The sequence below is a fragment of the Octodon degus genome, unplaced genomic scaffold (assembly GCF_000260255.1).
Source record: "Octodon degus isolate 3935 unplaced genomic scaffold, OctDeg1.0 scaffold00019, whole genome shotgun sequence".
In the NCBI taxonomy this organism is placed as follows: Eukaryota; Metazoa; Chordata; class Mammalia; order Rodentia; family Octodontidae; genus Octodon; species Octodon degus.
The window spans coordinates 5,118,137-5,143,119 of record NW_004524595.1 but is presented as its reverse complement, the minus strand read 5'-3'; the positions used below and the strand labels follow the sequence as shown (position 1 = coordinate 5,143,119).

The following is a 24,983-nucleotide window of genomic DNA, read 5'->3' as shown; positions in this document are numbered from 1 at the left end:
ATGGGGAAGCTGAGGCAGAAGGATTGCCGTGCGTTCGAGGACAGCCTTGGCTAGATAGAGTTCAAGGCCAGCCTGAACTACCTAGTGAGACTCTTACCTCAACTCCTCCTGCCCCTAAGAAAAATTCTATAGAACACAGAAATACAGGCAAACATTTAGGTGTAAGAACACTCATGGTAGCATATTTATACTGAAAATTTGGATAAAAGCTAAATGTCTAACAAGATAAACATTACAATAAACAGTGGTAAAACCAAAAGATGAAAAATGACTATTCAAACAGTAATTTCAAAATATCTTTAATGACATAAGAAAATGCTAATAATTAACAGTTCAACTTAATACAATATTGCTTATAATTATTTTAAATAAAAAATTAGTGTTGGCCAAGGATTTGGTGAAATTGGAACCTTTATACCCACCTTCCTAGAGGGAATCTAAAATGGATAGCTACATGGAAAAGAGTTTGACAGTCCCTCAAAAGTCAGATATAATTTTTACATGATCCAAAATTCCACTCTTTGGTATACACAAGAGAAATGGAATGTATGCCCACACAGAAAATGGAACACAAGAGTACATAACACCATCATTTATAATAGCCAAGAGATGGCGAGAGGCCAAATGTCTGCCAATAGATAAGTGGATAAACTAATAGTAGCATATCCATATAATGGAATATTATTCAGCCATAAAAAGGAATAAGATACTAATATATGTTACAACTTAGATGAGTCTCAAAACATGCTAAGTGAAAGAAATCAGACACAAAAGGTCATATCGATATAGAAGAACTACAACTCCCAACCTGCTAGATGTCAACTAGGTCAAGTTCTTTTTTTTTTTTTTCCATAGTTTTATTGAGAAACAAATAGCAATGAGACAGTTTCAAATCAAATTGGTAGGACAGTATCAATAATTAACACATTGCATACATTCTTCCCAGTGGTTAATTGCTGTACAAGATACGGACTTGATATCCTATTTACAAACACCATTAGAACAAATCCCTCTATTCATTAAGAGAATGTAACTATATATCTATCCTAACCACTTTGAATACACAGATACAAAATGGACATTCATCTGTATACTTTTTTTTGTTAAGTTCTGTTCTTTGAATATTATAGGTGTGTAAACTCAGCAAAATATTCTAAAAGAGTCCAGTAGCCCATAATAGCATTGGGTCTTCTGCTTGATTGGCAATGTCAGAAATTGTTGATATGTCAAGTTCTTGTTCCCTGAAATAAAAGAATTATTTTTAAGGACAAAGGGATTAAGAGTAGGAAAAGTTTCTCTGGTATTTGGAATAGCTACAGAGAGACAGGATGGGTCTCCAGTAAATTGGCACTGAGTAGGCACTTTTTCAGGGGCAATTTATACAGCAAAGTCACAACGAAGGTACAAGGTGGGTCCAACTACAGTCAGCCTATAGGACTGCAAATATAGCTGCTTAGCTAATACTGATCCAATAGGGAAGTGAGTTGCAAAGGAAGGGCACCTGGAAAGAGCAAAGGCGTTTAGAGAGAAACATGGGTCTGCTGCTCCAGCCACCCACCTGGGTGACTCGTACCAAGCTGCGCTTCCTGGACAAGGTGCTGCTAACTGGAGAACAATCACAAATTATTGCTTATTACTTTGGGAGGCAGGTGGGCCTGGGCATTGCATCTTTGAGACCTGGCCTCCTTCAGATGCTCCTCCAGTCACAATTCTGATGTTTTCATTTTTCGTTGACTTCCTTGAGAGCCCAGTCCCCCTGTGACTGTATATTAATTTAGCTGTCAATAATACTCGCACCATGAGGCCATGCATTTCGCGGGCACTCGCGGGAGTCCAGGCGGAATCCGCGGGGTGGTGCAGACCTGGTTGGGCACAGCTGGAGAAGCGCCGCCCAGAAGCACAGGCCCGGGACCTCACTGCGTGTTGGCGACTCGGGAGGAGTGTTGGTAATGTTTTTCAAAAAGCAAGAAAACTTCAAAGAAGTGCATTGCCAGGTCTCCTGCACCCTGGGAATCCGGCTTTGGGCAGCGTCTCTTCCCCTTCCTTTTGTCTCTGGCCTTTGCTTTGTGAGACTAGTAGGACTCTGGCCACAGGGGGCCTTTTTGCAAGAAAATGAGAGCAAAACTCCTTGAAACCCCGTGGAAAAAAAAATGGTCTTGGTAAATATTAGAAGGAGCCAGCAAAGAGTTAGACCAGCGGAGCCTTCGATAGCTCAGTTGGTAGAGCGGAGGACTGTAGCTGGTTGACTGTAGTAATCCTTAGGTCGCTGGTTCGATTCCGGCTCGAAGGACTTCGTACATCTTTTTGATATTACCGCAGATCAATTACCCTTGACCACAAAAGCTTTCTCCGGGAGGGCCTGCTGCAACACTGCTCAAGTGCCACCGGAGCTAGGTAAACTGTATATCACGAAGTGTTCCACTTACGCTACACAGCGTTTTTGTATCAGGCGCAATACGCTGACTTATACTGCGAGGTTTGTTGTTTATGTATAAATATTATATATCTGCTTTTCAAAGTCTTGTCCATGGTCCCACTGTACTTGTAAACAGCCCAAATTGTGATGCATCTAGTTCCCGGACGGTCCAGAACAGCCCGTAAAGGAAAGAGAAAGGACAGAGCACCAGCCGGGGGATTAGCTCAAATGGTAGAGCGCTCGCTTAGCATGCGAGAGGTAGCGGGATCGATGCCCGCATCCTCCAGTTAGTTTTTGTCACGCTGGTGAGCACCGAATAGCTACAGGGAGGTCAGCCAAGCTGGCTGAATGTATTCGTCGTTATATAGTGCAATGAGGAGTGGGTGGGGGGGGGCGGTGACCAGCCTCGTACACAATTGCCTTTTATTGTAGGTGAGCCTTTCCCGGCGTCCCGCTCGGGCACTTGGCCCTTCCCGCCTCCGATAGGAGGCTGTTACCCGCCCAGGCAGAAGACACTGCCAAAGCGCGCCGGACTGGCGCGTCCGACCGGCGAGACCCCCAACGGCCGCGGCGCAGGTAGCACTAACGTGCGCGAACGGCGGCTGACCAATGGCAGTGCGCTTTACTGGGCTGGTAGCCAGCTGCGGTCGTAGCCAATAGACGAGGGACTTCTTGTTTCCTGGCAGAGCGGGGTCCCGGCACCGCGGCGCTAGGGTTTTGTTTGGGTCCTGGGTGGAGGACTCGGGTGCCGGGGCCCGAGGTGCCGCCTCGCTAGCGGGAGAGGGAGCGGGAGCGCCAGTCCAGAGAGAGGTGAGGGGCTTTGCGTGGACCGCGGCCCCGCCCCCTTTTCGCAGCCCCCTTCGGTCTGAGCCCTTCTCGAAGCCCCCTATTCCCGCCAGGCCGGCTGACCCCGGCCGTGGCCTCACCTCCGACTTGAGACCCCAGCTTCCCACCCGCGCCAGTGTGCCTGTCCACCCCTCCCTGTGCCTCCAAACTCTGCCCTGCCCAGGGCAAGCCGGGGTGTGAGGGTCCTCCACCGGTGGAGGGTGAGAAGCCACACCCTTACCCCAAAGATTTGACTGTCCAGCTCTTAGGAGTACGTGTGACACCCATTAGGCACAACTACCAGGGTAGCTCTTGCAGAGCTCCAGCGTCCAGAGAGGCTGGGGGATGGAAGCAGACCCATGTCCTAACTCGAGTGGAGCTACAGATACAGATGAGCAAAGGCCAGGCTGTTCTAGCTTTCTTTCACAGTTTCCATAGGATTGGTGTCTCCCCCCCCCCCAAGAAAGGAACTAGCTCTCCCAGGGCTCAGAGGCAACAGTAGAAGTCTGTTAGTGCTTGTGAGCACACAGTAAAGGAAGCTATTCATTCAAACATTAAAACAGTTCTCTTCTCAGTGCTGGAGAGTGCATTGCCAACCTAGGACACACATCCAGAGTGGTCCATTTCAGAATATGGTCCTGTATTGTAGTTATCCTTGCTAGATTTGGAAAATTGACCTCTCTAGACCCTACTCTTTGGGCTGCAAAAGGTGTAGAGCCAGTGTTTTCAGCATTGTGAAACCTTTGGGTATTTGACTTGGGGACAGCTGCTCTGCTCCTATTAGGTCAGTGGTAACCCTTAGTATGAGGTATGGAATGATGCTTTCTTTTGGCCTTGCTGGAAGGCCTTTTCCATGTTCTGTAAGGAAAAATCTTTGTGCTTTGTAGGGCATTCCCTCGGAATGTCTGTCATTTATACCTAAATATCTTGTTTCATTTTTCTTTTCCTCGCTCCCTACGCATCCATTTTTCCCTAGCTCTCAGGGCCAGACTGGTGCAAAAGGATGCTTTCCCAGCCCCATTATGGAGCTGCGCTGTGGGGGATTGCTGTTCAGTTCTCGCTTTGATTCGGGAAACTTAGCCCATGTGGAGAAGGTGGAATCTGTGTCTAGTGATGGGGAAGGAGTTGGAGCTGTGGCATCGGCCCCCACTGGTGGTGTCACTTCTTCCCCTGACTACGAATTCAACGTGTGGACCCGGCCAGACTGTGCTGAGACGGAATTCGAGAATGGGAACAGGTATGAGGAAAGAGACAGAAGGTGGGAGAAGAGGTACCCTGTAGGTACCCAGATCTATGCATATTTGCCAATTGACCTACCTTGTTCATACCAAGTTCTTTTCATCTTTCAGGCTTCGTCCCTCTTGTTAAGTAACCCTTTGCCAGGTTGGCTTGTACCAGCTATTGCATGATTCCTCCCTCCCTCCAGCCCTTCCTTATAAAATGTCTGTCTGTCTCTCGTCTGCCCTTCAGATCATGGTTTTACTTCAGTGTCCGGGGAGGAATTCCAGGAAAGCTCATCAAAATCAACATTATGAACATGAACAAGCAGAGCAAGCTGTATTCTCAGGGCATGGCCCCCTTTGTTCGCACACTGCCCAGCCGACCTCGCTGGGAACGCATTCGAGACCGGCCCACTTTTGAGGCAAGTTCTCCAGGAAGAAATAAAAAGGGGCTTGAGTGCTAATAGGGAAAAGTAAACAAGGAATCTGTATTTGATAGAGAGTAGTAAGCAGGCGTTGAGGGGTCAGCTTCCCTTGAGCACTTGCTGGAGCCCTAGGATGAGCTCTTAAGAATCCTGAAGAGCTTGTGTCATGTGGAAGGGATGGGAGGAAGGGGAGTTGGTAAAGATGGGAAGGGTGTGAAGTCTGTTCCTGGTGCCTCAACAGGAGCTCAGTTCTGACACAGGCTGCATGTTGCCCCTTCTTCTGCTTCTCAGATGACAGAGACACAGTTTGTATTGTCCTTTGTTCACCGTTTCGTGGAGGGCCGAGGGGCTACCACCTTCTTCGCCTTCTGCTACCCCTTCTCCTACAGTGACTGCCAGGATTTGCTAAACCAGTTAGACCAGCGTTTTCCAGAAAACTGCCCTACTCATAGCAGGTGCCAACCCCACTCTTACTCCTGCACACCATCTTAGATAAGTACGTGCTTCTATTACTTCTGTAATTTGCCCTAAGAGCTCTGAACCCAAACTTCAGCAGTCTTTTTTTCTATATAAAATGCAGGACTTTGGGGCTGGGGAGATGGCTCAGTGGAATAAGTGCTTCCCTGGCAAGCGCAAGGGCCTGAGTTCAATCCCCGGTTCTGCAAAAAAAAAAAAAAAATAATAATAATAATAATAAATAAATAAATAAATAAAATGCAGGACTTTGGACACCTTTGGAAACTATGTTTCTATATGACCCTGATCTCAACATGCCACCACCCATGCTTTATTCTTTCTCATTGGCATCCAGAATTTAGCCAGCATTTCTGTATCTGCCCCACTGAGGGCAACTCTTTTGTCTACACAAAGTTACCTATCCTAGGGGGCACACGGAAAAGTAACTAGTGCACCCTATCTCACACTCTTAGCATTCTGGCAGTGCAAACCCTTAGCCTCATATATGAGGGATTATAAGGCACTAGAGATTAGGGTAAAGGACCAGATTTTACAAGTCCTGGGCTGGTGATGAGGCCTGCTTCTTGCTGAAAGACTTCCCTTGGCTTAATGGTTTTTGTCCCTGCAGTACCCTGGATAACATCTATTACCACCGGGAACTCCTTTGCTATTCTCTGGATGGACTTCGTGTAGACCTGCTAACAGTCACTTCCTGCCATGGGCTTCGAGAAGATCGAGAGCCCCGTCTAGAGCAGCTATTTCCTGATACCAGCACCCCTCGACCATTCCGTTTCACAGGCAAAAGGGTGAGTGGAGAAACCCTAAAGTTAGTGCTGTGCCTTTTCTGTAGCCACTGGCAAGAACTTAAGGCTGCTCCTCATAGGCCTGAAGAGCTGAGCCTGCGTCCTGAGGCAAGGGCTCCACTTGGGTATGTACTCAGCCAGCTGGAAGTCCATTGGTTCCTCCTGCCTTATCTCTGCCTCTGTATATGGCAGAGTAGAACTCTAGCTTACATGACCTAATGTCTATTCTTTTATCTCAGATATTCTTCTTAAGCAGTAGAGTACACCCTGGGGAGACTCCATCTAGTTTTGTCTTCAATGGCTTTCTGGACTTCATCCTTCGGCCTGATGACCCTCGTGCCCAAACCCTACGTCGTCTCTTTGTCTTTAAGCTGATTCCCATGTTGAATCCTGATGGTGTAGTCCGGGGTCACTACCGGTAAGTAGCTGCCCAAGCCTGTCTGGATTGTGTCCAGACCCCCTATGCCCCACTTAGTGAAATTCTCAGCCTTCTTCCTTCTCCCATATTCCTAATCCTTTTGCATTTTAACCATTTTGTGACGGTAGGAGTCAAGGAAGAATCTTGTTCTCAATTCTTTCTTTCCTAGCACAACTTCACCCTTTCATTGACAAGTCAGTCTCCTAATGACCTTGCCATCTAGCATCTTGCTCGCCCAGGCCTCTAGACCCTTCTTTCCATCCTTGTTTTCCTATAGCACAGACTCACGTGGAGTGAATCTGAATCGTCAATACCTGAAGCCTGATGCTGTGTTGCACCCGGCCATCTATGGGGCTAAAGCTGTGCTTCTCTACCACCATGTGCACTCTCGCCTGAATTCCCAGAGTCCCCCTGAGCACCAGCCCAGTTCCTGTCTCCCTCCTGATGCCCCCCTCTCTGACCTCGAGAAAGCCAGCAATCTCCACAATGAAGCTCCCCTTGAGCAGTCATCTGATGGGGATAACCCTGAGACTTGGACCCAGACAGAGCAAGCAGAACAGAAGGCCAACAGTGTGTGGATCATGCCACAACAGTCCACTGAGCTTGAGGAGCCAGCCCCTAACACCATCCCCCCCAAAGAGAGTGGTGTTGCTTACTATGTGGACCTGCATGGACATGCTTCCAAAAGGGGCTGCTTCATGTATGGAAACAGCTTTAGTGATGAGAATACCCAGGTACGAGTCCTAAAGATGTCATGTACATGTGGGAAGTGTTGCAGGTGAGGAGACAAGGGTCTGGCCACAGACAGGGAGAGCAGGTAGTGTTTTAGTAAGAAAGCTTCCACAGGCTAGGCGTGGTGGCTCATGCCTGTAATCCCAGCACTAGGGAGGCTGAGGCAAGAGGATCATTGTGAGTTCAAGACCAGTCTGGGCTACAAAGTGAGCTCAAGGCCAGCCTAAACTTCGTAGTGAGACCCTGACTTAAAAAGACAAAAAACAAAACAAAAGGTTTTGCAGAGGTGGTCTTCCAAGAAGAAATGGCATTGGGCCTTGTGTCTCAGCAGTTACACCATGACTTTGAGTGAGGATCAGTCTGCCAGCACTGCAGCATTTCCTAAAGTTTGAGGAAGCAAGAGAGCAGGAAATTTTGTACTACCAAGAGGAAGCTAAGAATTTAAAAGGAAATAGAATTAAACCTTCCTAATGCCTAGCAATGATGCCCAACAGTGAGAATTCAAGAAACATTGATCACTGCTAGTTGCTGTGATGGTATTGCTGCAATATAGTCACATGTCCCCATGTTTTCCCTCTCCTTGCTCCTTGTCCCTTCTTTCTGCTGCTTCTGAGCTGCCTTTTTCCTCCCCCACACAGGTGGAAAACATGCTATATCCAAAGCTCATCTCCTTGAATTCAGCCCACTTTGACTTCCAGGGCTGCAATTTCTCAGAGAAGAACATGTATGCCCGAGACCGTAGAGATGGCCAGTCCAAAGAGGGAAGCGGCCGTGTTGCAATCTACAAAGCCTCAGGGATAATCCACAGGTTGAGTGGAAACTGGGATAAGGTTGAGGAAATGCTTCCCTAAAGAAAAGTCCTCAGTCTAGAGGTTTGAGTTGCTGGGACTGCACAGGTTTTCCCAAAACAGCCTCACAAACAAGACTGTCTTTAGTCTTAAACTCTATTTTTCTGGGACTTCCTGGGTACACAGTGTAGTCCCAAGGTCAGCTGCTAGTAATTGTGGGGGATTATAGCACTTTCTATTTGGGTTCACTTTTTTTTTTTTTTTTCAAGTGGTTACCTTCTTAGACCATCTGAGCTGTCTCCTGTGGTTGTGACCTAATATCCATTCAGGCAGGACACTGATAAAGGTTTCTGTGTCTTAGCTACACACTTGAATGCAACTACAACACTGGACGCTCAGTAAACAGCATCCCTGCTGCCTGCCATGACAATGGGCGTGCCAGCCCCCCTCCCCCACCGGCCTTTCCCTCCAGATACACTGTGGAACTATTTGAACAGGTATGAACCCATGGAATAAGTGGGAAGTGGGGAACTTCAGAGTCTGGAAAGAGCTTTACTCTTGCTGCCCAACTCTAAGGTCCTCTGCAGAGAAACTTGGGACTGGTTACTCTGACTACAGTGATACTGAGAGGTCAAATAGGCACTGTTTCTGATCTTAAGCCACAGAGAATCTCCTGCAGGGTGATCTGCAACATTTTTGGCAATTGATCAGTTGTATGGAAGTTTTTCCATGGGCCAGTGGTAGGGTAGGAGGATTCAAGGGCATTATATTTATTGTGCAGTCAAACCTCTGCAAATGGGGCTGGAGGCCTGAGTTCAATCCCCGGTTCCGCAAAAAAAAAAAAAAAAAAGAAAACCCTCTGTTAACGTTAATCTGTATTTTCAGCTTCTTCCCATTGCTAGCATCACTGCCTTAACTCCACTTAGATCAGGTTTTAGATTCTCATTGGGAGCTTGCAGCCTAGATCCCTTGATCCCTCACATGTACAATTCCTAGTAAATTTCACACTCACCTAAAAATCTAATACCAGTGCTGATGTAACAGGAGGTGGACTACAGTTTGTAACGGGCAGGATGGGACACAGCTATGAACACATGAAGCGTTGCTTGTTTGCCCACCTTGTATGCTCACCTGTGTTGTGGTCCGGTTCTTAACAGGAGGCAGGCCTGAGTATGGCCTGGGGGTTGAGGGCCCCTGCCCCAGCACACCTGAGTCAGATTCTCTGTACTAGTCTCTCATTCTCTTCGGTCTATTTACTTCAGTGCTCAAAAGCACCCACCCCCCCTTACTGTGGTCCTGATGAAGTGATCCTAGGACACATAAGAGTCTAGAAAGAGATGCAGTTAAAGAAGAGATCGAAATCCCTTCTGTTGAGAGAATTCCTTCATGGTGCAAGCAGGAAAGCAGTTTGTTTCTAGCTTATAATAAATGAGGGCCCCCAAATGGGTAGTGGTTTATTTATTTTTTATTTTTTTAAAGAATCTTTTTTTAACAGTCCCTGAATTTTAATTTTTTTTTAATTTAAATTTATGTATTTGGTACAAGGTCTCACTCTGTAGCTCACATGGCATGCGGTGCCAGGGATCAAACCTGGTCCTTGTGCTTGTCAAGCAGGCACTTAGACCACTGAGCAATCTCCATGGCCCCTGGGCAGTGTTTTAGAGAATAGCTGTAAATCTCAAGACAATCATAAGCATAAAAGTTAGGATACCCAGTGATCAAATTTGAGGTCTGAAAAAAAAATTGGGGGTCTGGCCTCTTCTCCCTTTCCACTGTGTTGTGTACCCTGCCCCAACCCAGATTAGAGGACCAAAATGCTGAGCCAAACTGGACTCCCCTACAGGTGGGACGAGCCATGGCCATCGCAGCTCTGGATATGGCAGAATGTAATCCATGGCCCCGAATTGTGCTGTCAGAGCACAACAGCCTCACTAACCTAAGGGCCTGGATGCTAAAACATGTGCGCAACAGTCGTGGCCTAAGCAGCACTGTGAATGTGGGTGTCAACAAGAAGAGAGGCCCACGAACTCCACCCAAAAGTAACAAGTAAGACCAGCAGCATAAAAAGGAAAGGGGAGAGGAGTGGGCAGGGCCCTACAGCAAGGGGTTCCCAAGGGTTTACATTTCCCCTTCCTCTTTAAAAGTGCCATATGGTAAATGTTTTCTGGGTAAATTAAAATTAGTAAGATTAGTTCCATTTTTTAAGAATGGGATTCTCTTCCCTTTCACCCAGACATACTTCTAAGAAATCTGAAAATTAGACCAGGGGATCCCTTGCTTCAGAGCCCTGCACAGAATCTAATCTCATTGTGGTCTGGGGGTAGGCAGGTCTCAGCTTGTAAAGGATCTGCATGACTGACTGAGGGGAGTTCAGGGCCCGGTGCCAAGGCCAAGAGAGGGACATTTACTTGGAGAGAAAGCTCCCTGGTGCTCAGCATTCTGGTGCTATGCCCAGGAGATACCACAGCCATGGACACGAGTCCCTCCTCCTCCTTGGGAGTGGGTACCCATGCCTTTTTACTGCAGAGAAAATTTCCTGAGCATCTGACCCTGAAGAAAGCCTTAGGATATAGCCTTCCTGACACTGGATTAACTGACATGTGCTTCTTTGTAGTGGACTGCCCATTTCCTGCTCTGAAAACACCTTGACCCGGGCGCGAAGTTTTAGCACTGGCACAAGTGCTGGTGGTAGCAACAGCAGCCAACAAAATTCTCCACAGATGAAGAATTCCCCCAGCTTTCCTTTTCATGGCAGTCGGCCTGCAGGGCTTCCAGGCCTGGGCACTAGTACCCAAAAAGTCAGTCACCGGGTGCTGGGCCCTGTCAGAGGTAAGCCAGTCTGGGAGCCCTTGCAGCAGGTGTTCAGTTGTTTGGGGCATTGCTGGGGGAAGTGAGAGCTCGAAGACATACACTTGGCCCAGAACCAAGGGGTAAATCAATAAAATTAGTCTGTAGCAGAATATGCAGCCTCTCCTGCGACCTTGGTGTTCCTTGCAGCATGACTCAAGAGTGGTATTGTGTGGGTATGAGTGGGAGTCCTGGGGATCTGGGCTTCAGCACATCCTAAGAGCCAGGCAAATTTCCAAGGCAAAAATGCTAGCTGAAGCAGTGCCAAACACAGACATGGAGCTCCCACAAGAAGGACAGTGTCAGTATGTCTTCTTGGGGACAGTGGAAGGAAATGTTCTCTGAATCCCAATCTCAGCACTGTGGAATAATGAGGGATCCTATCTATGACCATTACAGGATAAAACTTCTTTTGGCTTTAGCCCTTATTCAGAAAGTGGTATCAGGATTCCACCTCTTTCTAGGAAAAAGCAAATGATATTCTAAGCTCACGGACCAACTATCTAGCCTTTTCTGGCTGTCAGCTGATATTTTCTAGCTATGGACACCAGTGTTCAACTGTCCATCATCTGTACCTTGATTTTGCCTGATACATTCTGGGTCAACAGTATGTATCAGAAAGAAATGAGGGGTGCAGTGGCACAGCACCTGCCTGACTAGTGTGAGGTCCTGAGTTCAATTCTCAGTATAAAAAAAAAGTTTTTAGGGAGGAAAAAATAAGAGTAAGCTGGACTGTAGAAGGGACTGTTGCGCCACTTTTGGAAATAAGCTGCAGCACAGATGAGTATTGTACATACCTTCCATGTACGTGCTTGCTAAAGAACGCAGGCCTGTAAGCTGCAGCTGAGAACTCTGCTGGTCTTCTGGTGACACCCACTGTTCACTAGCATTTCTGATACTTAGCTTATACTCCAGCTTTTGGAACAGAAGTGATAATGCATTGGGTTAGTGGCCATAAGTCTAACTGTCCTAGAGAAGCTACAGAGAGCAATGATGCTTACTAGCTTTTTATATTAAGACATTCTGTCCCGGGTATTCACGATACTGTTTATATGCCAAGCCCCATTCTTTGAAAGTCTTTGTTGGAAAAGGTCACTTTTGTGCATTGTGTTCAACAGGCAGTTATTAAAGTAGTAATACTTGATATGTAAGCAGCATTTAATAGAAAACAAAATAATAGCACATAATTTCACTTAACTTTCACAAGGACCTGTGAAATGGGTGGTATTTGTTTTCTGTTTTTTGAGTCAGGGTCTCACTGGGTAGTTTAGGCTTGCTTTGTTTTGTTTTGCTGCTGTTGTTGTTTTTTTTTTTTTTTGTGGAACCGGGGATTGAACTCGGGCCCTTGCGCTTGCCAGGGAAATGCTTATTCCACTGAGCCATCTCCCCGGCCCCTAGGCTTGCTTTGAATTCACTGTGTGGCCCACACTGGTCTCGAACCCAATGCATAGCTATCTTCCTGCTTCAGCCTCGCGAGTTTTAGGATTACAGTGGACACCACCATACCCAGCCCATTTTTATAATAAAGATACTTAAACTCTGTAAGTGTCTTGCCCCAAGTTTGCACAGCTGTTAAGTGCCAGTTATTCTAGTTTATATCTTTTCATGCTCCAGTATACCTAAATTTTCCATGTTAAATCTGGATCAGGTTTTTCTTGTTTCATTTTCCTTCCTTCCTTCTTTTTTGGTCAGTTTTTCCTAGCTCATAATTCGTAATTCTTGCCAGTTCTTTCCTCAGCATCATAAATCCTCCTTTTTTGATCACAAAGGGAAATAGTAAAGAACACTTTCTAGGCTTTTCCTTCACTAGAAGAGTCTAGGCAGTTTTTAATCAATATTTTACTGGCATCTTTCCTTCCTCCTGTTGAGCTCCTGGAGGTGAAGGACACATTCTATGCATTACTTCCCCAGATAACTAATAGAAAATGTTCTGCCTCAGTACTAAGTGATTCCTGGTTGGTGGACTTGAAACTTAACAGAGGAAGTAGGACAGTAAATACAACATAAAAGTACATACATTATAAACACACCAAGACATTTGGAGGGCTACTGTAGATCAACACAATCATCAGCCAACAAAATGTTCAGTGGAGAAACAGGTTTTGTATACAAGTAGCAAATGGTTTTACAAAAACATTCCAGAATGAGAAATGGTAGCCAGGATCAAGAACACAGCTCCTAGGTAGAGAAGATTAAAGCATGTGTATGTACCACAACATCCAGTAAATTGGATAAAGAGAAATGAGAAATTGAGGTATCATAAAACATAAGAGTATGAGGTAACTGTCATGGGGTAACAATTGTGTGCTTCTAAGAACAGTGGTACCAGGGCTGGCCAAACAGCTTAGCAGATTAAAGCGCCTGCTTAGGCAGACACAGGCTGGGGGTTAGATCCCTGGGCCTGCCATGCCGGTCCCATCCCTGGGGTGCGCCGAGATGGATATTGAGACTGGGCATGGTGGCGCATGCCTGTAATCCCAGCCCTTGGGAGACTGAAAACAGGAGGATCACTATGAGTCCGATCTGCTAAGGGAAAAAGTCATGGTGACATTCTTTTTTTTTTTTTTTGCGGAACCGGGGATTGAACTCAGGCCCTTGCGCTTGCCAGGCAAGCGCTTATTCTACTGAGCTATTTCCCTAGCCCCAGTAGTAACATTAAGACAGTGTTGGAATAAAAAATGTTACCCTAAACTTGCTTGGACACTTCTTAAGCCTAAGGTCCCAGTGGAGAGACCCTGATGGCAGAAAAGTGAACTGGGTAGGGGAGCTATAAAAGTCATATATAGAAGCCAGTTAAAACCAAGGGAGAGTCAGGTGTGATGGTGCACACCTGTAATCCCAGCACTCAGGAGGCTGGAGCAGGACTGTTGAGTTTGAGACCAGCCTGGGCTACAAAAGAAACTCAAGGCCAGCCTGAACTGCACAGTGAGACCCTGTCTCAAAATGACAAAAAAAAAAAGAGGAGGAGCATGTTTTCCTCTAATCAGTGAGCTTAGAGGCAGAAAGAGTTGGCTGGAATATAGAAACACTCCAGGGACTTAGATAAATATTTGTAAGAACTAGTAAACTGTGTCTCTAAAGTCAAGGGATCAAGTTGAAAGTTACTAATAATACTAAACGGGTACTGCAAGGAATTGAAATTGAGGCTTCAGAAATCTAGGCTTGTGTGTCTCCCTCTGGGCATTTTTGCTGGCACTGATATTTTTCTGCTTCATCCTGTAAGATCCCAGGCTAGGATATTAGCATTTGGGATAGGGACTGTGATGGAAACTGGCATTTGAGCTCAGCATCTTCACCCAACCCTCAGGAAAATGTTTTTGTTCAGCATTATCTGTCCCATGCTGTTTCTTTGTGACATTTCCTGGTTCTACATATCTAGATATATTTTGTTGTCCAACCTAGAAAGAATATTACCCCCCCCCATATCTCAAATCATAACTGCAAACCAGCTTGGTTCAAAACCCAAAATTGAGGGCCAGCCAGTCTGATCTAGTAGTGAGACCCTGAACACTCTGTAGATCTTTCCCTAAAATACAAAAACGAATTATTAACCAACCAAAATTGAAACTGAGGAATGAGGGGTTGATATAAAAATCATGACACTTTGTCATTGCTCTGTAATAAAATGTATTTCATATCTTTAAAAAATTGGGATTGTGAGTTGTCAAGATTTTTTGACTTGTGAATTTAAATTGGCTCTCCTATACTGACTAGAACAACCACGACATTGGGCTATCCAAGGAATTTCAAGAAAGATCTAAGCAGCCCAGCTAGAAGGTTCAGGCAGATTCAGTGAACTAGCCAAACAGGTTTTGTCTTGAAGCTAGGCAGATACTCGAGGCCAAGGAGTAGCCAACTTGGTGCAAACAAAAGTTCCTGAACAGAAGCTTGAAAAGTTCTGAGTAACCTCTGACTCCCAGCATCCCTGACATTAATACTGACGATTTTTCTCTATCTAGCTTTCCCTAGTTGCAAAACATACTCTAAGTACCACCTGTCTAGACTTGGAGCATAGTTCCCAGCACTATCTCGTAAGCACAGAAAATACTGTCAGTAGCTACTGTAGCTGTGAGGAAAGAGGAAGTCACTGGAGAATAGCCAGTACAGTGAAGGAGAAATCAAAGGCAATCAAGATACAAAAGCAGGTGCAAGCAGAGCCTAACAAGGTCTGCCAGGTTGAGCGTGAGGGAAAGCAGCAGTTTTGTTAAAAGCAAAGACTAGGAGGAGCTAGGTGAGGCACCCAGGGTACTCCTTTTAAGAGAGCATTCACTCTCAGCATCCTGCAGGCCTCAGAACACCCATTCTAACTCACACAGGCAAGGTCAGCCTGGCTCAAGCTTTCAAACCTTGGCTCCCAGACTTTTTGGCACCCCCAAAATGGAGCTTATAGCTGATTATCATAAAATACCATCTTATAATCTCTAGAAGCAAAATAGATCATGTGCATTCACTCTTAAGCTGCTCCTATAGCTCAAAACTAAGAAATAGAGAGTTGGTACTTTTCCCTTTTGTGTCAACAGGGACTATAAGGCTAATATACTAGGGGGTCAAAAGTTAAAAGATGAAGGGGCCGGGGAGATGGCTCAGTAGAATAAGCGCTTGCCTGGCAAGCACAAGGTCCTGAATTCAATCCCCTGTTCCACCAAAAAAAAAAAAAAAAAAAAGTTAAAACATGGTAAATTGGGTTGTGCATTCTCATTGATGAGTTACAGGGAAGCTTGACCGGGTCTGAAAGCAGTCTTTTAAGTGATGATTATGATCAGAGCGCTATCTTAAAATGCCTTATTCAGTAAATCCCCAACTTATGAACAAGTTCTGTTCCAGGAGAACGAAGTCCAACAAAGTGGGTCTTAACACACCTTCAAAACAAAATACAATGTATATTGTTCTGTGCTTCCTAGCAGTCCCCCACATCACTACTTTTTCTCTTCTTTCTGGACATCCTGGGCTCAGAGCACTGTACATGATCATTCTGTACAGGAAGCAGCACAATGAGTGTCCAGCAGACACGTGAGCTACTTCTGATTTGTCCATGTATCTGAACATGTGTAATGCAAGGTCCTTTTTTTTTTTTTTTTCTGGAACCAGGGATTGAACTCAGGCCCTTGCGCTTGCCAGGGAAGTGCTTATTCCACTGAGCCACCTCCCTGGCCCCTGCAAGGTCCATTTGTATCTGTGAAAGTTCACAACTTTTAACATGCATAAATTGGGGATTTACTGTATCTTGTAAATCAAGCTTCTCTTCTAAATCAGACTTTGGCTTGGCATGGTGGCGCACATCTGTAATCCCAGCACTTGGGAGGCTGAGGCAAGAGGATCCTTGCAAGTTCAAGACCAGCCTTGGCTACAAAGTGAGCTTAAGGCCAGCCTGAACTGAATAGCAAGACCCAGGCTGTGAGGATAGATCAGTAGAATAAGTGCTTGCCTGGCCAAGTGCAGGGTCCTGAGTTCAATCCCCCGGTACAAAAAACAAAAAAAAAATTACTGAATAGCAAGACCCTGTCTCAAAAGGACAAGGAAGGAGGGAAGAAAGGAAAAGGAAATACTTTGTCTGCTATCCTAAAACTCTGATTAGAGGCAGGATTCTTGGATTATAGCCATAGTTTCTTTCCATGCTCTTCTCCATTTTGCATTTTTTTATAGCTATTTACATCCTTAACTTACTTTGTTCCTATCTTGTGGAGCTTATTACTGGAACCTACAACTGTCCTAAAGCTTTTACTCATTGTCTGTCTTTCTGTTCCTATTTCTTGGTGCGGAGTCGGTGAAGAACCCTGGCAAGTCTGCAAACCTTCCTACCCAGCCATTCCCCACGTGTTCCATTAGGACCCTACCTTCAGAACTCGTACTACTGAGGCTACAATCACAAGGATGGGCCAGAGAGGGCTGCTCCAAAGAGTGTAAAGGAGAACTGATCTTTAAGCAGCACTAGCTATGGGAACAAAGGAAGGTAGTGAGAAAACTAATTGAAATCTGCCTGTATTATTCAGGGAGCCTCACAGACTTGACCTTTTTTTTTTTTTTTTTTCTGGTTTATACAGAGCTGACATTTGAGATCATGGAAGGTTTCTTCAGAAAGGGAGCCAAGGCTTCAGTAGAAAGGGAAATAGAAACAGCTAGGGCCGGGGAGATAGCTCGGTAGAACTGCTTGCCTGGCAAGTGCAAGGGCCTGAGTTCAGTCCCCAGTTCCGCAAAAAAAAAAAAAAGAAAAAAAAAAAGCACACAGCTAGTAGCATTAGGAGCTTTAACAGAAGGTATAATGGATAAATTCAGCATCCTAAGGCTACATGACTAGAACTTCATAGCAATGTGATATGTTTAAAACTGTAGGCTTGGGCCAGGGAGATGGCTTCAGTGATTTTTTAAAAAAAAACAGGTTCTGTTTCAGAAAAATCTGTGGTGCCTATGTGAATGAAAGATGATTTAGGCAAACTCTTTCCAAAGTCTGAACTAAAAACCTGTGTCTGAACACTGGTGAATGCAGAGATAGAACTGTAAAGATTTGATTAAACTCAAGATGATATACTTTCTACAAGATAGGTTTTCATTAAGGAATGAAAGAGAAGGACAATGATTTGGTCATGGGAGACTTCCAGGTAGAAATGTCCAGTGGACAGACAGGGCTGGATTTCAGGAAAAAGGACTAGAGATTTGGGAGTTTAAAAGCAAGGGGGGTGGGAGGCAGGGAGATGGCTCAGTAGAATAAGCGCTTCCCTGGCAAGGGCAAAGCCCTGATTTCAATCCCTGGTTCTGCAAATAAATAAATAAATAAATAAATAAATAAATAAATGAATGAATGAATGAATGAATGAATGAACGAATGAATGAATGTAAAAGCAAGCAGAAGGCTGGGGACATAGCTCGGCAACTTAAGTGCCTGCCTAGCAGGTGCAAGGTCCTGAGTTCGATTTCTGGTACCAAAAAATTAAAAATAAGAGCAAGCACAGCAAGAGGACCAAGGACAGAATGGTGGGGCAGAACAGTCAGACTAAGGAGAATTTTGAAAAACTCTTTTAGAAGCCCAATTTAGTAACTTCTTGCTAAAAGAATGAACTGGTACGATGAAGGCTGGTTGAGAACTGGATCCTAGTTACTTCTAAAGAGGGGAGCTGGTCTAATGACAACCTTGAAAACAGGCATCTTCAGATTTAACAGTCAATAGGTCAGTGAAGGCTCTTCATAGTCCTTACCTATTTGACCTTTTGCCTGCTTGTGTCCCTTCCACTCAGAACCCCGAAGCCAAGACAGGAGACGGCGGCAGCAGCCACTGACCTATAGTTCTACTGCAAGCAGCCTGGCCCCGAGCTCCACCCCTGCTAGTTCTGGCCCAGCCTCAACACGAAGCCTGGGCTCCTGCCTACTGCCCAATTCACTCAGTATATCAGGTCTGTACCCACTGCCCCTGAAATCTGGGTTGGCCAACCGCCTCCCTTCCCTACCACCCAGAGCTTACACCAGGTTGTCAACTAGGTCTGAAGAAATCTCTTTGGCTATGCTGCCACTTAAGCTGAGACTTCCTTTTTGATTTTATGTAATGCAAGCCACTCTAGACTTGGCACATCATTATCCTCAAGGTATCCTAAACCCAAACACTTATGTCTTTATACAGGAGGCTGCAATTTAATGAACTATAAAATAAAAACACTATCTGCCAGGCATAACTTCACATGCTTTTATCTAATTCAACCTTCATTTTTACAATTGAGGAAACTGAAAACTTTTTCTACCTGCCAAGTCTTACTAATTATTCAGATTTCTTGCCTTCAAGGAACAGGGTAACATTAGACAATAATTGAGAATGAAAAAAAAAATGTCTGCCATGTGTCATCACTACAAATGTCATCTTGTCATCCACACAAAACTTAGGCCATCTACTTTAAACTACAAACCCAGGTGTGGAAAGGACTGGATAGCACTGATGGATAAGACTCCAGTCTAATAACTTCTGCCTTACCCAGAGCCACTCTCAGTCTGTCTACTCTCAGTGGGTAGCCTTCAGTACAGGTCTTGGTAGAGTGAACTTGATCCTTAAATACCTTAAAATGTAACTAGGGTAGGCCCAGAGTCTGTAAGTTTACCCATTTATGCTTGGGTAGGTTCTGATTCTAGCCAAAAGTTGCTTCTCCCTCTGCTGAACCAGAATGGAGCCTCACTGGGGTGACTTTGCCCCCGCAGGGAATATTTAGCCCCACCTCAGAGGCATAGTTGGTTGCTACAATGGGGAAAGGCCTAGAGAAGTACCACCATCTAGAATGCTAAATAGCCTACAGTTGGTACCCTGACTCCTACAACAATGGATTATCTGATCCACGATATCAGTAATACCAAGGTGGGGAGCTGGAAGTACAGATCAGTGGCAGTGTTGGCTTACATTGCACAAAGCCATGTGCAGTCCCCTGTTCTGCCATAAACAAAAGTGCCAAGGTCAGAATAACTTCCTCTGTGGCCCCAACCTTGATCATCATTTTCCTATGCTCTCTAGGTAGCAGGTGTTCACTCTTATCTTCAGAAGACAAGCCAGAGTCTGTCATGGTGATTGGGAAAAGCCTGCTAGGAGCTAGTGCTCGGATACCCTGCATCAGGTCTCGACTGCAGGTAACAGATTTGGGTCTTCCTCAGTTCCCAGCCTAACAACTGTGGCAGAACCAAGCAAGGCACTGTTCACCTGGGGAGTGGGAGGGAAGATGCTCAGTCCTGCTTTACAGCTTCTACTTCCAGCCATATCAGAGAGCTGCTCTGATATCCGAGTATGTACGTCCTACCCCAGCCCCATCAGCTGGATGTCTTGCTTGCCTCCAACCCTACTGCCCCTGCCAGATGCACCTCAGCCTGCTAGCTTTGGCTTTCCCTGCCCCTGCCCTTAGCTTCTCCTCTCTTTCTGCCCAGACTTGCTCGAGGAGAGTTTCCGCCAGGAGGGGTCCCGGATTCCCCAGGTAACATCTGGTTGCTGCTCCTAGGAATAGCCTTGTCACCAATCCAGTTCAGTCCAGATCCCTATGCTCATTTAGTTAAAGTCGGGTATACACAGCTGACTGGCTGGGTGAACCCTAAGCAGTTATGGCAGGGGCTGAGGCCTAGAAGGCTCTGAGGGATCTACTAGTCCTTCATCTTTCTACAGTGTTTCTTTACTCAGCCAGACCTTGGTTGGTATCATCTGTCTATGAAGGCTAAATGCTGGATCCTTTTGCCACCACTAGTTACGTAAGACAGGAAAAGCATGGTCATGAACTAAATCCAGGAGCTCTCTGGCTGTTGTCCTCCCTTATCCTGTAAGCTAGGATAATGTCCGAAATTCAGGGTCCTGGTACCTCTGCTGACTCCTATGCTAAGCCCTATGCAAAGAAACTCTAGAAGCCGAAAAGCTCATGGAAGAAGTCAGCCTCTTAGCCTACTCCTGTCCACACAGGGTAGGCCCAGGTTGGGCCGGGGCTCACCGCCAGCTCGCAGAGGGATAAGAGGCTCTTCAGGCCCCACATCCCCTGTCCCCAGGACCAGAGAGAGCAATGAGCCGGAGCCGGGACCCCGCTGTGCTACACCAGGGTGAGCAACAGGGTCCAGTCCTTTGTCCCACTCCTCATTTCTTCCATCAATTCACTCCCATTTCTGCCATTCAGCATAATTTTTTTCCTTCCCTATTCCCTTTGACTAAATGGACTTTCATCAAGAATTCAGTCCCTGACTTTTATTCTATCATGGCCTCAGTCTTCACCTGGAACGATAACAACTTCAGGTTAGGGCCTAAGGCCTAGGAGCTAGCTAGCTGGTTCCAGCATCAGACCTCTGTGTAGTAATCCTACCTGTCCTTAACCATTTTCATCTGTCTTCCTCTTTCACATCCCAGTCCCTGGCTAACACACCAGAAGAGGGGCAGTGTTTCCACAACCCTGATTCTTCTCTCTTCTCTGTTGCAGGCAGCCTCAGGCCGGCCTCCCACGGCCCCGTTCTGCCCCTGCCTTTTCTCCCATTTCCTGTACTCTATCTGATTCCCCATCCCAGACTTGTTACAGCAGGGGTCCCTTGGGCCAAACTGAAGTTTGTTTTGTCCCTAAGTCTCCCCCACTCGTAATTTCTCCCCGAGTCTGAAAATGTTTTTACCTTAAGGCCCAAAGTGGGGAATACAATGAAAAATATGCTAGACCCCTCCCCCTGCTGCTGACTCCATGTGCCAGCCTAACTCGTTGGAATGCCAGCCACACTTTCTGAAGCATTGCAGAGCTTCATGTTGACACAGTACAAAACAGGGATTTAAGACCCTTTCCCTCCCTCCACAGCACAAGAGTTTGGGACCACAAAAAATATATATATTTTTGTATTAGGGAGTAGAAAAGAAAGTAGCCCCCATACTGGGCTCTATTCAGTGGCAGCTTCTTGTTCCATAAGGTTAAGAAGACTTTGAGGAAATAAAACTTGTTTGGAAAATTCCAGGTGTAGTTGCTTTGTATGTTGTGATGGGCAGAAGGGATGAAGTGAAGTGTGAAGGCCCCTCACACCCTCCATCTGGCCTCAGACTATGTCCTGGAACCCTAGAAAAGAGGGGGAAAGACCTGAGGTAAGGAAAATGCTGTAGCTTTCCTCTGGGGAATCCTTCAAGAGTCAACTCCCATCTTCCTGTTCCTTCACGTTTCCAACCCACACTTAAGGTTAATTCCCAAGATTCTTCCACCCTCCTCTGTCATGGGTCTACCACACCAACCCCTAAGACAATACCCTCGGCCTTACATGAAAATAAAAACCTACATCTTTCATCTCCCTCAAAAAAAAAAAAAAAAAAACTGCCAAAATAAAACATCATCAGAGGCAGGCGTGGTGGCGCACACCTGTAAATCCCAGCACTGGGAAGGCTGAGGGAGGACTGCTGGAAGTTCAAGGCCAGCCTGGGCTACAAAGTGAGCTAAAGGCCAGCCTGAACTGCATAGTGAGACCGTCTCAAAAAGGCCAAAAAAAAAACAAAACAAAAACCTCAACAACCCTGAGAAATCAGAGGCTAGAAGAGCTCAAAGCCTCATCCTTGGATGGCACCTCTGTATCTAACCTGTTCCTACCGGTGCCAGCACCTCCTCGTTACCAGAACCCCAGGCAGATGGGGACTGAAGATTGGAAACCCGCCCCCCGGGTCAGGGCACTGCAAGGCACCCGTCATGTGCGGATAACAGGACCTAGTTCTGGACTAGCATGCTTGGCCCAACGATGTTTGTTTTCAAATGTCGTCAGACCCTGGCGCAGCCTCACCACTGAGCTCTCGGGAGCTGGGCGCTAGAGCTCCAGACCGTTACCTGGGGCGGAGAAAGCGCCACTTTCATTCCTGTTTCTTGGGATTGTTGACGGCCACGTAGTGATAGAGAACGACAAGCAAGAAGAGCGACACGCCCAGCATGTTGGCGAATATGGCGAGCTGCACGTCGGTAATCATCCTGCGGAGAAGGGGAGGGGCTGAACCTCAAGACGGCAAATCCTTGCCCTGGCCAGGACCAGTCCTTGCCCCCACGGCCCAGCCACCGCAGGGCAGGCCCCTGAGACCGTGTCTGCGTGCCTCTCACCTGACCAGCTCCACCGAGCTAAGCCGCGGACTCCACACGGCCTACGCACAAGCACCAACTAAACTACCTGCCTGGGCCGGAACTTCGCAGCGCCGGCGGAGTCCAGGCAGGCACTTCCGGCCGGGAGGTGCGACAGAATGACCGCTCTAGCCTCGTCGTCTCGCCTGCTCCAGCGCCGCGCGTAGGGGCGGGGCCACAGGCCAGCCGCTGGAGGTCGTCCCCCCACCCCCACCCCACGAGGCGAGTGTTGGCGGGGTCGCAGAAACGTGCTTCATCCCTGAGCGCCGCAGCTGGCTGCAGCTGGCGCGGCTCCGGGCGCAGTTAGCGAAGCTGTGGTGGCCACCCTGCGGTGCCAACGACTGGCTAGGCTGCAGCGGCCTGGCCGCAGGTCCCAGCCCCCTTCCTGCCCCGACCCCCCGCACTACCGCTCACCCTAGGATTCCGGGCCGGGCCCAGCCAGGTGCTTCCTTTGAGTACTGCGCTCACTGTCCCCTCCTTGGCTCGGGCGGCGGGAACCGAGTGGAAGGCTGCGCAAAGTGGCTCAGGGCTTGGGCTCCTGGTGCTCCTCTTGCCAGGTCAGCTTTTTCGACCCCATCCGAGCTAGTAGGCTGACCCTGACTGTGACGTGACCAATAGTTACTTCCCTTGCACGGGATCCTTCCCTGCACCCCTCTTCTGGAGGTGGAAGTCGGAAAAGGCGGACCCTCCCCAATCAACACCCAAACCGTGGGACCTAGGCCAAGTGGGAAATCACCACTCCCCGGATGTGAGGGAGGGGGTAAGGGAGGAAAGGCGAAGACCAGAAAAGTCTCTGGTTCAGGTCAAAAATGGGATGGCTGCAGTAGGCGGCCCCTGTCTCTAGTGAGGGAGTAGCACCCTGAAGCCCTGCAACCCTCTGCCCGGCTAGAACCTTCTCCCCCTCACTCTTTGCTTTCTCTGAGTACCATAAAAGGGAACGGTGAAGAGCCAGACAGGGCCGGGGGCTGGGCTGTTGCTGGCCTGTCAAGGGTAATAGAAGCCAGTTGCTTTGCGGTAGAGGGGGGCCAGGGCTCAGGGGAGGCCTCTTTTCTCTGAGCCAAAGAAAACTATGGGAGCTGCCATGGGGCACCAACAGCAAGGACAGGGGACCAACGTGCCTCTTGTGTGCACAGTGAGCCGGGATTGCCTATCCCAAATTGGCTTCACTGGCCAGAAACCACCCACAGTTTGTGTCCCATCATCCCCATCCCCCTCTCAGGACAGCGGCTCTTAAACCCGATTCCTACTTTGTTTATAGTTCTCCTACCCTCCCTCCATCTCTCCTTGGAGCCCCCACCATTTCCCAGAAGTTTTATATTTAGAATCCCAAGTGCCTTCCACGTAACACAGGGGGAAACCCAGACATGTTCCCCTTTTCATCCCTTCTCTGAGCTGCTGCTGTGTTCCCAGCTCTGCTTGGAGATAGTGAAGGATCTAGGTCTTAAAGGATTATACATCATTATGCTTCATGTTTCCTGGAAATTTGAAGCAGACCCAAGTCCAGTCAGACACTTAGACCTGCTGCTTGATCGGAACTAGAGTTTCTTTTTAAAATAAGCTGTACCTCCAGGCTGACCCTTTCTAGATTGCAGATTACACAACAGAAATTCTTGGAAAATGCTTCAGATCCAAGACTGTCCTGAAACCAGCTGACCCAGGGAGAGTATCCTACATAACACAGCTGAAAGACACCTTCAAGATCATTTTATAAAGAAGGAAACAAACAGGTGCAGAAGATAACTTAGCCGTGCTTGTATATCTCATGTCAGACTGTGGATTCTAGGATGTCCTAGGGTCAGGGGCAAAAAGGAAAGGAGTGACTTTACAAGTACCCAGAAATGTCCTTCACCTCTCAGAACTTCCTGTGCCTAGGTCAGCCAAGTCTTTATCAGCCTTTGGCCTAGTGCCTGGAAGAACTCAAGTAAGAAATGATCTCCAGGACCAAACAAGACTCAGCTAAGAACTGACAAGGCTTGAAAAAAGCTTGGATAGAAAAGTATGTATGAAGGAAGACAGGCAAAGTGTCTCCTGGGGGAGGGAGAGGGAGATGATGGAGAAATGGGTTGGTTGGTGGAGGGGTACTTATAGAGCTTAATGTCTGATTAGTGTGTTTTCAGGGAAAGGACATGAGGCCAGAAGTTTACTTAGGAGTGAGAAAGCAACAGATCTGGGCCTTCCAATCCAGGAAGGTTGGCTGCTGAAGCTTATATCAGAAAAGAAAAAAAAATGGTTTGCATGTGGGGAGCAGTAGATCTTAGCTCAAGACTCCCACAGGCTTGAACTATCTGAGTTCATGTGGAAGGCCCAATCAACTTGATCCTCCCTTTTTCCTCCCAGTATTTAGTTCTCTGATGGAAGGTATTAGACATAAAATGTTCCCTGTCCTTTTGAAGGCACATGAGTTTCTGCTCAGTCATGATGGCTGAATGAATGAGTTCATTTTGTAGAATGGCCAAGAGTTTGGAAATCCCCTATCTTGAAGAAGTTATAAAATAGAT

At 46.9% G+C, this 24,983-nt stretch overlaps 2 protein-coding genes and 2 non-coding genes across 7 annotated transcripts; 3 read left to right on the top strand and 1 right to left on the bottom strand.

The window, feature by feature from the left end:
- The first annotated feature begins 2,201 nt into the window (after positions 1-2,201).
- Trnay-gua lies at positions 2,202-2,290 on the top strand. Its single transcript is given in 2 exon segments — positions 2,202-2,238; positions 2,255-2,290. It is a non-coding gene; the product is annotated as a tRNA-Tyr (tRNA).
- Positions 2,291-2,629: 339 nt separating this feature from the next.
- Trnaa-agc lies at positions 2,630-2,702 on the top strand. The gene has a single exon. It is a non-coding gene; the product is annotated as a tRNA-Ala (tRNA).
- Positions 2,703-3,060: 358 nt separating this feature from the next.
- On the top strand, positions 3,061-21,354 carry Agbl5 (ATP/GTP binding protein like 5). 3 transcript variants are annotated; one of them, XM_012513867.2, is made up of 16 exons: positions 3,061-3,226; positions 4,218-4,478; positions 4,712-4,883; positions 5,178-5,341; positions 5,971-6,148; positions 6,385-6,563; positions 6,841-7,297; positions 7,934-8,103; positions 8,445-8,580; positions 9,927-10,129; positions 10,698-10,912; positions 18,160-18,315; positions 19,413-19,525; positions 19,817-19,863; positions 20,337-20,470; positions 20,842-21,354. In XM_012513867.2, exons 2-15 carry the CDS (start codon positions 4,264-4,266, stop codon positions 20,383-20,385), a joined length of 2,454 nt encoding a protein of 817 aa, XP_012369321.1. In that variant the 5' UTR covers positions 3,061-3,226; positions 4,218-4,263; the 3' UTR covers positions 20,386-20,470; positions 20,842-21,354. The 3 variants fall into 3 exon arrangements, with proteins under 3 accessions (XP_012369321.1, XP_004627477.1, XP_023566705.1); XM_004627420.2 differs by lacking the exon at positions 19,817-19,863; XM_023710937.1 differs by lacking the exon at positions 20,842-21,354 and having other exon boundaries at positions 3,084-3,226; positions 20,049-20,426.
- Ost4 (oligosaccharyltransferase complex subunit 4, non-catalytic) lies at positions 21,215-23,260 on the bottom strand. Of its 2 annotated transcripts, none has more exons than XM_023710938.1 (3): positions 22,900-23,260; positions 22,204-22,341; positions 21,215-21,453 (listed from the first exon to the last, which is right to left on the bottom strand). In XM_023710938.1, exon 2 carries the CDS (start codon positions 22,338-22,340, stop codon positions 22,227-22,229), a length of 114 nt encoding a protein of 37 aa, XP_023566706.1. In that variant the 5' UTR covers position 22,341; positions 22,900-23,260; the 3' UTR covers positions 21,215-21,453; positions 22,204-22,226. The 2 variants fall into 2 exon arrangements, with proteins under 2 accessions (XP_023566706.1, XP_004627479.1); XM_004627422.2 differs by lacking the exon at positions 22,900-23,260 and adding an exon at positions 22,468-22,576.
- Positions 23,261-24,983: the final 1,723 nt, after the last annotated feature.

Coding starts and splice junctions, on each gene's coding strand:
- Agbl5 (XM_004627420.2), top strand. CDS start 4,264: ATGGAGCTGCGCTGTGGGGGATTGCTGTTCAGTTCTCGCTTTGATTCG. Junction 10,913..18,159: donor GGTGCTGGGCCCTGTCAGAG/GTAAGCCAGTCT, acceptor CCTTCCACTCAG/AACCCCGAAGCCAAGACAGG. Junction 20,471..20,841: donor CCCCGCTGTGCTACACCAGG/GTGAGCAACAGG, acceptor TCTCTGTTGCAG/GCAGCCTCAGGCCGGCCTCC.
- Ost4 (XM_023710938.1), bottom strand. CDS start 22,340: ATGATTACCGACGTGCAGCTCGCCATATTCGCCAACATGCTGGGCGTG.